Consider the following 10552-nt stretch of genomic DNA (forward strand, 5'->3'; position numbering starts at 1 on the left):
ACCTGTATAATTGACATTAATTAATTAAATAGGTTAAACACTAGACAGTTTTAACATTAGACTCGTGCAAACAGTCAGTGTTTGTTTTTAACTGAAACGCATGGTGATGTGGTGTCAGCTGTGTTATGCAGAGCTGAATCAAAACCCCTAGTATAGTGGAACTTACAAGATACAAGTGAGTTACAAGATAACTATGCATAACCATTCATGCTATATTTTCTCCATGAGATTTTACAACAATTATTATGACTTTGAACAGGTTTAAATATCCTTAAGCATCTCAAAAAATGCTCTCAATTCAGTGTACATTGACAATAGACGTGTGTTTGCCTGTGGCACAGCGAAAGTAGTAGATGAATAGGGGCCGTACAGCATTGTCTCTTAGTCCATAGATGAGTGGGCTTAGACAGCGTGGCAAGATCAACACAAACACATAGTTTAGGTAACGCAGGTCGCTGAAGACGCTGGTGCTGGTGCTGGCCATTGCTGCAGCTCGCTCTATAAGGCTATAAAGAAAAGAAGTAAGGCACAGTCCCAGCTGAACAAGGTGCAGCAGTACAGTCTTGTGGCCTTTTGCAGCTGACTCTTTATTGGAGGAAATGGACCTGGTTGTGATCAGAATTCTAACATATGTGAAAAGGATGATCATCGACACTGACACAAAGTAGAATACATTAAAGCCCTGAAAAGCATCTAGTTGCCATTGCTTTATGAAGAGTCTTTCTCTCGTGCAAAATATTTGTGAGGTTAAAAATTTAGGATCCACCAGTGCTACATAAAGCAAGTCAATTATAAAGTGCATCAGACCCATAAACCAAATAATTCCAAGGGAAATATAAGTCCTTTTTTGAGTGGCTATTTCAGCATGTCTTAGAGGAAAGCATATGGCCACATAACGCTCTAGCGACATCAGAGCCAAGTTTAAAGGTGCATTACGGAATGTTGTACTTGAAACAAAAACTAAGAAAGCACAAGCAGCCATGACTAACTTCAGATAGGCCAGACTAAAAATATACAACAAAGAGGTAACAAAGAGCTGAATCGAGTCATTGAAAAGCATGTGGTTAAACAGAATGTAGCGTGGAGTCTCTTTAAAAATAGGCTTGCTCCAAAGAGTGTAGACCATGATGGCATTCAAATAGATAAAGAATAGAGACATTAATATTGCAAAAATGACTTTTGATACCAATCCCTCATTCAGTGCAACCTGGAATATTTGCTGATGTATAAGTAAAACCTCAACTGTGCTATCATTAGTAACTGACATAATATGATACAAAATAGAACCATAAAAATTTACAGATACCACTAACAATACAGGATGAGTTTCTACAAATCACCAAGAGAAGACAATATTTGTAAAATTCTATGGTTGCATTATTCTGTTACATCTGGTGCAAAATCCCACTTTGATATGTGAGCTCAGCTCCAAAGAGAAATATATTTGTGAACTGACAGATATAATAGGCACTATGTGAGCCCCAGAGAGATGATGAGACATGTGAGTGTAAATAGTAGACCATGTATTTTCCTGCATTCCTTGGATGTTGTCATTCTGTTTCCATATGTGTTTATGAGTTTATTTGCGTTCCCATAATTCACATGTGCCAAACTTCTGGTCTGTGGCCTTATTTTATTCAGCCCATGCAAACTTGCAAAACAAACAATGAAGCAATATTGTAATGGTCTGTAACTACTACTCATCATTTTCACACTAGAACAGTAATATCTAAAATTCAACCCAGACTAGTGTATAGTCCCCTCCAAAACTATTGGAACAGCAAGGCAAATTCATTTGTTTTTGCTATAGACTGAAGACATTTGGGTTTGAGATCAAAGTATGAATATAATCAGAGAGTTTCAAATTTCACTTTGTATTTGATTTTTTTTATTATTCATTCAAGCCATTTTGAAGCTGTGAAAAGAGGGAAAATCAATCAGAGGCACTGCACAAACATTGGGCATAGGCAATACAACAATTTGGAATGTCTTGAAAAAGAAAGAATCCACTGTTGTTCTGAGCAACAGACACTGAATGGGTCAGCCAAGGAAAACAACAACAGCTGAAGACAGAAACATTGTGAGAGCTGTGAAGAAAAACTCTTAAAGCAGCAGTAAGTGAAATCACCAACAATCTGCACAGGGCAGGAATGAAGTTACAGTTACAGTTAATAGTAAAATGCTTACAACATTGCTTCAATATTATTTTTTGGGGTGGCTGTGGCTCAGGTGATAGCGCGGGTTGTCCACTAATTGCAGGTTTGGCGGTTCGATTCCTGGCCCACTTGTATGCACATGCTGATGTGTCCTTGGGCAAGACACTGAACCCCAAGTTGCTCCCAGTGGCAGGCTAGCACATTGCATGGCATCTCTGCAATCACTGGTGTGTGTGTGTGTGTGTGTGAGAATGGGTGAATGTGAAACAGGTTAATGAGGTGCAGCACCACAGTCTTTTGAGCTTTTGCAGTCTTTATAGGAGGAAATGGACCTGGCTCTGATCACAATATTGATATAAGTGCAAAGGATTGCCATTGTTTTATGAAGAGCCTTTCTCTTGTCCACAATATTTGTGAGGTTAAAAAGTTAGGGACCATCACTGCTACTTAAAACAAGTCAGTTATAAAGTTTATAGAACCAGTAAACCAAATACCTCCAAAAGCAACATGAGTCCATTTCTGAGTAGCTATTTCAGCATGTCTTGGACGAAAGCAAAGTCCACATAACGCTCTACTGTCATTACAGCCAGGTTTAAAGGTGCATTATGGAATGTTGTAACTGGAACGAAAACTATAAAAGCACAAGCAGCCATGACTAACTTGAGTAAGGACAGATTGAAAATGTACAATATGGAACACACGCACACACACCTGGACCCAACCACAGTTACCACCACACACACTATAAATAGACTCTCAGTGCTCATACTCTTTGTGAAGTATACACTCTGTGTCCACTTGTGCCAGGTGTTATCCCGCCTGCCCCTTGCCTTTATCCTGGTTGCTTCGATAAAGTAACTCATTTAGTACCTGCACTTCATTAAATCCATCCATCCATCCATCTTCTATACCGCTTATCCTTTTCAGGTTCATGGGGAACCTGGAGCCTATCCCAGGGCACAAGGCGGGGTACACCCTGCACAGGGTGCCAATCCATCGCAGGGCACAATCACATACACATTCACACACCCATTCATACACTACGGACACTTTGTACATGCCAATCAGCCTACCATGCGTATGGACTGGGGGAGGAAACCGGAGTACCCGGAGGAAACCTCCACAGCACGGGGAGAACATTCAAACTCTGCACACACAGGGCCACAGTGGGAATCGAACCCCTGATCCTGGAGGTGTGAGGCGAATGTGCTAACCCCACCGTGCGCCTACTTCATTAAATCATAAAAAAAAAAAAAGAGTACAAAATTTCAATGATTAGTGGGCAAAGATGAATTTGCCTCCAGATTTCTTTAGAGCATCTTTGTGACAACTATTGTTAAACATGAAAATTAAATTAAATTTGAGTCTGTACATTCTTTTGCTTGTTTTTCTTCAGATATGGCTTTGATTTTGTTTGGCCGGAAACACAGATACATATGCATGGAAAAGAACCATGCCTTTTCTTGAATTATCTTACACAACAGTTTTAATGCTTATGAATGACAATGTATACAGTATAACCTGTACCTATAACCTATGAAATATACTGAATGCTTGAATAAAAACGTTTAGAGAAAAACAAAAAGGTTGATCTGTTTGGTGTAATTTAAGTTAACATTCCAGTGTCATCTTTAATATTTGAAACATTACCTTAAATTGTTCTCATGAGCATAATGTGAAAATGGGAAAACTTCACTTTTAAAGTATGAAAAACATGTTATTACTCTTTTCTGAATACCTTTTTATTTTGATGCAGTATGTATATCAATCCATGTATATCAATCCACATTGACTATAGGTTTTATTTTGTGGGTTCAATAACAAAAATAATATTTGAATAAGGGTCGTACTGCATCATCTCCGAGACCATAGATGAGCGGGCTCGGGCAGTGTGGCAGAATCAAAATGATAAGAACATTCAGATAGCGCATGTGTAAGAAAAGAGAGCTATTGCTTTCACTCATCGTGTAAAGTATTCTCTCTATGGTGGCATATAGAAAAGAGGTGAGGTGAGGTCTTAATGACCTGCCACTTGGCTGAATTAGCCGAATTTAAGTGCTCATTATTATTATAGTAGCAAAGGGGGAACTAAACCTGTAATGGGATGTTCAATAAGCACATATGGGCATGATTGTCCACAAATTTTCTCCATATAGCTTATGTGCACGTTTCAGCTAAATAACTTAAAACATTAATCAAACTAACAAAATCTACAGCACCTTCTGTGGATTTTGACATTTCAAAATTAAAAGAAACCCCTCAATACTATTATTTTTAACCTGCTACTCATTTAACAGCAAAATGCAGCTATTGTCAGCAAAGGAACTTTGTAAAAAATTAAGGTATTGTTATCTGAGATGGGTTAAAACATTGTTGAATGGTTGAATGCATGTTTTCTTAGATCCAATGCTGAAAAATAATTTAAAAGAATAAAGTTTAATTTCTTAGAATTACTTGGGCTAAATGGAATACGAATCATGCATATAAGGCATTTACATTCATGTGTCTACAAGACAGATATCAAACCTGTGACTTATGTTGAAAAAATATCACATACTGTCAGGCTTCCATGTGCACCAGCTATTGGTTTCCCATTAAGCAGAAAAGAGCCTTGCTTTTCTGGATTTTTCTATCCTCCAAATGAGAAGTCTTCATCCCTTGTGGAAGTGCAAAGTGACCAACAAGTGTGTGTGTGTGTGTGTGTGTGTGTGTGTGTGTGTGTGTGTGTGTGTGTGTGTGTGTGTGTGTGTGTGTGTGTGTGTGTGTACATGTTGGTATGTGTGTCAGAGATTTAATAGCATGTTCGTTATTTTTAACCACAGTGATCATTTCTGATCTGTAACTAATAAATTAAAGATGTGAACTTTTACTTATTCATAAACAGTACAGAGAAAACATTAATGTAAATACAGTGTATGACTTTATGGACATTTTTGTGCTGTTTTGTGTAACAAGCTCAAACAAGCAACACATTTAAAATCGCTGACATTGCCTACAGAAGTATTACAGCTAAAATCTGAACTATGCTGTATTTACCGTTGGCAAAGCCATTTCCAGTAATGTGTAACACTTCACACAATATGTAAGTCACTAATTGCTAATGAACACATGAGTAAGTAAAGAGTTGTTCCTTTAAAGGGGAAATATGAATTTGTCTGGCATAATCTATCTACATCTAGATTTCAGTAAAGCATCTTTGTGACAAGAACTATTGTTAAAAATAAAACTGAAATGAATTTGAGTCTGGGCATTATTGTGCTTACTTTTCTTCACATATATCTTTGATTATGTTTGAACAGTAATGCACAGATATTGAATTATCTTACACAACAGTTTTAATGCTTTTGAATTTCTGAAAATGACAATGTATATAGTATAACCCATATGTATAATCCATCAAATATTTTGAGTGCTTGAATAAAAATGTTTAGAGGGTGGAAAAAAGGTTGATTCACACATGTTTGGTGTAATTTACGTTACATTGCAACTCCTTCTTTAATATTTCAAAACATTACCATGAATGATTCTCTCAGTGGGAGCTGACATATTTGAGAACATGAGCATAATGTGAATATGGGAAAACTTCACTTTTAACATATGTTAAAAAAAAAAAAACCCTGTTAATGTTCTTTTCTGAATATGTTCTTAATTCAGTGCAGTATGATAGTCATTGTATGAGTGACTCACCAGCTTATACTGTAAATCTTACTCTTTTGCTCCTCTGCTCAAACCACATTGACTACAGGTTTTATTTTGTGGGTTCTATAACAAAAATAATATTTGAATAAGGGTCGCACTGCATCATCTCTGAGACCATAGATGAGCGGGCTCAGGCAGCGTGGCAGAATCAAGACAATGAGAAAGTTCAGATAGCGCAAGTGTATGAAAAGAGAGCTACTGCTTCCAGTCATCATGTAAAGTATTCTCTCTATGGTGGCATATAGAAAAGAGGTGAGGCACAGGCCCAGCTGAATGAGGTGCAGCAGCACAGTCTTGTGGGCTTTTGTAGCAGATTCTTTATTAGAGGAAATAGACCTGGCTGTGATCATGATGCTGATGTAAGTGAAAAGGATGATCACAGTCACTGATACAAAAAAGAGAAGATCGAAACCTTGAGTCTTATCAGCCTGCCACTTGGCCACAAAAAGTTTTTCTCTCGTGCAAAATGTGATCTTAAGTAATAGGCTTGGATCAGTGACTAAGTCAAACATGATGTCTGTCAAAATATTCATTGAGGTGGCGAACCAAATGATTCCTAGAGCGATGCCTGTGCTTTTCGGTGTGATGATAGTGCAATGCCTCAGAGGGAAGCAGATAGCCACATAGCGCTCCAGTGACATCAGAGCCAGGGTCAAAGGAGCATTCTGGAAAGTACAAGTGGAGATCAAGACTAACAGTGAACAGATGGCTTTGGCTACATTTGCAAGGGCAAGAGACATGGCATACATTACAGTTGTGACCAAGAGGAGGATAGAATCATTGAGAAGCATGTGGGCAAACAGAATGTACCGGGGAGTTTCGTGGAACATGGACTTGCTCCCTAACGTGAAAAGCATGATGCAGTTTATATAAACAAAAAACAGAGACAACAGAACTGCTACCGCAATTTTAGTCACAGTGGCAGCATCAAAATCCACCTTGTAGACCTGCTCGTAGGTGAATGACGGCTTAGTGTCTGTGATGTTGATTGTCGCCATATGCTGCAGACAAACAGAATAAAGGCTTATTAAGGAGATTTCATACTAAATCTTCCAAAACCAGGTAGATATATGGGTGAGTCCATGAATTGAGGTGCCAATTGTGTCCAGCTGATATTACATTTAGAAATATGTATGCACATTAAAAATACAGATGTTGTGTTCTTCACAACAACCTATGTATGGTATGTATATTTCAGATAAATGAATTAAAACATTACATCGCTTTTTGTGTATTCTCTAATTCTATGATTAAGAAAAACCTCAACACTGTTACTTTCAACCTTGTTACTCATTTAAGAGCAAAGTGCAGCCACCGCAGCAAAGAGACCTTGTAAAAAATGAGATATTGTTATCTAAGATGGGTTTGAATGGTTGAAAACACTTAGAAAACAGCAGTTTGCTAGATTCCAGCCAACTATCCCTACACTTTACCTTAAAAAATTATCAATAAAATACTTATAGTTGTATTATTTTTCATTAATGTGTAAATCTTGGCTGAAATATGTTTTTTTTTTCCTTTTCCATAAGTATATTAAATCTATTACAGGTTATGAAAAAAGGTGAAATTAAGAAAATATATATTCAACCATGTTACCTGAACACATTCACTCTTATGAAATACACTAGATGACCAAAAGTATGTAGACACCTGACCATCACACCAATATGTGCCCATTCCAAAATCATGGTCATTAACACAGTTTCCCCACTGCTGTTTACCCCACAGCTTCCATATTTCTGGAAAGGTGTTCATTGGCGTTGAGATCAAGACTTGGGAAACTTGTGTTCTTACACATCAACGTTGGCAAAACTTATATTTATAGAACTGGTTTTGTGCACAGCAGCACTGTCATGCTGGAACAGATTTGGGCCATTTAGTTATAGTAAATAGAAATCTTAATGCTACAGCATACAAAGACATTTAAGACAAATGTCTGCTTTCAACTTGGCAACAATTTGAGGAAGGCCCACATACAGTATGGGTGTGTTATTCAGGTGTCCACATACTTTTGGCCATAAAGTCAATTTGGAATATTCCAAAGGTCAGAAATAATTGTTTTTTTCTTTACTTTTAAAGATATTGTGTTATTGAGATATTGAGGTTATTGATGAGGTTACAAATTATAACCCTGTTAAATAATTTAGACATTTAAAATCTATATTAAATGTAAATGATTTATTTAAAAAATAACAACACATTTTAAATAAATAATTTAATAAACCTTACATCCATAATCAGCGATGTTACTTCACCACAGTTTGTGTCTTTTCTAATTCTACAACGTTGTATAATTAACCTCTCAATGCTGTTATTTTCAACTCTGTTACTCATTTAAGAGCAAAAAATGTAGCCACTGCAAAGAACCCTTGAAAATGAAAAATAAAAGAGTGAGAGAGAGAGAGAGAGAGAGAGAGAGAGAGAGAGAGAGAGAGAGAGAGAGAAATTGTTATCTGAAATGGGTTAACATATTTTTGAATGGTTGAATGCATGCTTATTTATTTAATGTTGAAAGTATTATTATTTTTTAAATAAAATTTAATTACAAGGGCTAAATGGAATCCCAATCATGGAATTACCTATATTTCTATTTATGATATTTATATTCATCTGTCTTTTGATTTGACATTTGATATCAGGCTTGAAAATGTTTTAGAAATGTTTAAGATACCAACCGACTGTCAAGGTCCCATGTGCTCCAGCTACCACCAAACAGAATAGAAACTTCCATTTCTGGACTTATGTAGCCTCCATTGTGTGTGTGTGTGTGTGTGTGTGTGTGTGTGTGTGTGTGTGTGTGTTTGTGTGTGTGCGTGTGTGTGCGTGTGTGTGCGTATGTGTGTGTGTGCATGTGTGTGCATGTGTGCATGCATGTGTGTCAGCGAGTCAGACGCATTTTCATTATTTATAACAATACTGATAATTTACAAAGATACTGGAAGCTGTTCTGTAATATCTGTAAAAGATAAGTCACTAATAGCTAATAGACATTAATCATTAAATAAATGCACATATTAAAGAGACTAGAGTTATTTTTAAGTGGGATAAATTTGTTGGGATTATGTTTGACATCTTATACAGGATCTAGAAAACCAACAGGGTTTTGTAAGCATTATTTATGGTATGACTTGGTGTTTTTGGCTTTATTGAAATGATGGTGCTTACACTATCAGAAGGTGATGTGAGGATTCTGCAGGATCAAGTACACAAAACTGTTGATGATTTAAAGTATAAATATAATAAAGGATGAAATGTAGCTACAATATTTAAGGTGTTATTTTATAGTTTATAGCATGCTTAACTTCCTAAATCTGTTCTTATTTTGAATCTTTTCTGACCAAGAAACACTCTGTTACTGGGTTCTGTATGGAACCTTATAGAAGGACAGAGATTTGATCTTTTTTTCTTTATGGTGTGCCTATTTATGGTCACATCAATTACATGGTTCATGCAACTGAAACGCCGTCTGTCAACCTGGACAGTCACCAGTGGAGAGCGGCACAATCAGACCACTACCTCTTTATTCTGGTCAGGGTTGTAGTGGATCCCAAGCCTATCCCAGGAACACTGGGTGAGAGAGAGGAATAGGGGCAGTGGTAGCTTAATGGTTAAGACGTTGGACTACTGATTGGAAGGTCGTGAGTTCCAATTCCAGCACCACTAAGCTGTCAATGCTGGACCATTGGGCAAGGCCCTTAAGCCTCAACTGTAAGTTGCTCTGGATAACGACGTCTGCCAAATACCATAAAATGTAAATGTAAATGTAGGAACACACCCTGGATGGGACAACAGTCCACTGCGAAGCACCATGAACATACATTTAATTTAAAGTAGCCAATTCACCTACTGGCATTGGAGGGGATGGGGGAAACTGGAGACCCCAGAGGAAACACATGCAGACACAGAGAGAACATGCACAGAAACTTTGCACAGGGATCCTAGAACTGTGAAGTGGAAATACTACCACTGTGCAGCTCCATGTCTGTACAGTACAGTAAAATGCTTTCTTTGCATAACCCAATTAGGATTGACACTGGGGTCAGAGTGTAGGGGAAGTCATGAGTGAAGGTTAAGGTCCTCACTCAATAGCAGAACTTACAGCCCTGGGATTTGAACTCAAAAACCTTCTAATTCACTAGTGCAGACAGTTAAAGCAGCAAGATTAAGAAAGCTCCAGTGGATAGGCCAAAGCTCATGAGTGTAGGTGCATCAACAATCTCTCAAACTCCAGCACTTCCCTTGTGCCCTCATTACTAGATCCATGAATTATTTATCCATGAACTGTCTATCAAGCATGTTATCTTGCCATATTTTTGAAAAACACACTGTCTCCTGGGCCATAAACTAGGGTGTATTAAGACCCTGTGGACAGGAACTTGTGAATTACAAAGCAATAACTTTATAATTATTTACATATATACTTCAAATCTTTAAACAAGCAAAAACCATGCAACATGATATCCCAATACTCGAATACTAAGTATAGCTAGACAAAAATTTTAAACAAAAATGAGACTAAATCCCATGCAACACTGAGTCATGGTACAGTTTTCTATTCTGTACTACTATTTTAAAGATTAATAGGTTCGAAGAGCTCCATGGCTCCAATCTCCAGTGCATCCTTGTCTTCCCATAGAGGACTCTTGTTTTTCAGCTGCATGATAGAGGTGTCATAAATTGCTGTAAGACAGTGCATG

The 10552-nt window shown here is 37.3% G+C and overlaps 2 protein-coding genes across 2 annotated transcripts; both read right to left on the reverse strand.

The window, feature by feature from the left end:
- Window positions 1-298: 298 nt before the first annotated feature.
- On the reverse strand, window positions 299-1267 carry LOC108278646 (odorant receptor 131-2-like). The gene has a single exon (XM_017492105.3). The coding sequence runs from the start codon at window positions 1265-1267 to the stop codon at window positions 299-301; it is 969 nt and encodes a 322-aa protein (XP_017347594.1).
- Window positions 1268-5881: 4614 nt separating this feature from the next.
- On the reverse strand, window positions 5882-6853 carry LOC108278573 (odorant receptor 131-2-like). The gene has a single exon (XM_017492022.3). The coding sequence runs from the start codon at window positions 6851-6853 to the stop codon at window positions 5882-5884; it is 972 nt and encodes a 323-aa protein (XP_017347511.1).
- Between the last annotated feature and the right edge of the window lie 3699 nt (window positions 6854-10552).

The sequence above is a fragment of the Ictalurus punctatus genome, chromosome 18 (genome assembly GCF_001660625.3).
Source record: "Ictalurus punctatus breed USDA103 chromosome 18, Coco_2.0, whole genome shotgun sequence".
Lineage (NCBI taxonomy): Eukaryota > Metazoa > Chordata > Actinopteri > Siluriformes > Ictaluridae > Ictalurus > Ictalurus punctatus.

Coding starts and splice junctions, on each gene's coding strand:
- LOC108278646 (XM_017492105.3), bottom strand. CDS start 1,267: ATGTCAGTTACTAATGATAGCACAGTTGAGGTTTTACTTATACATCAG.
- LOC108278573 (XM_017492022.3), bottom strand. CDS start 6,853: ATGGCGACAATCAACATCACAGACACTAAGCCGTCATTCACCTACGAG.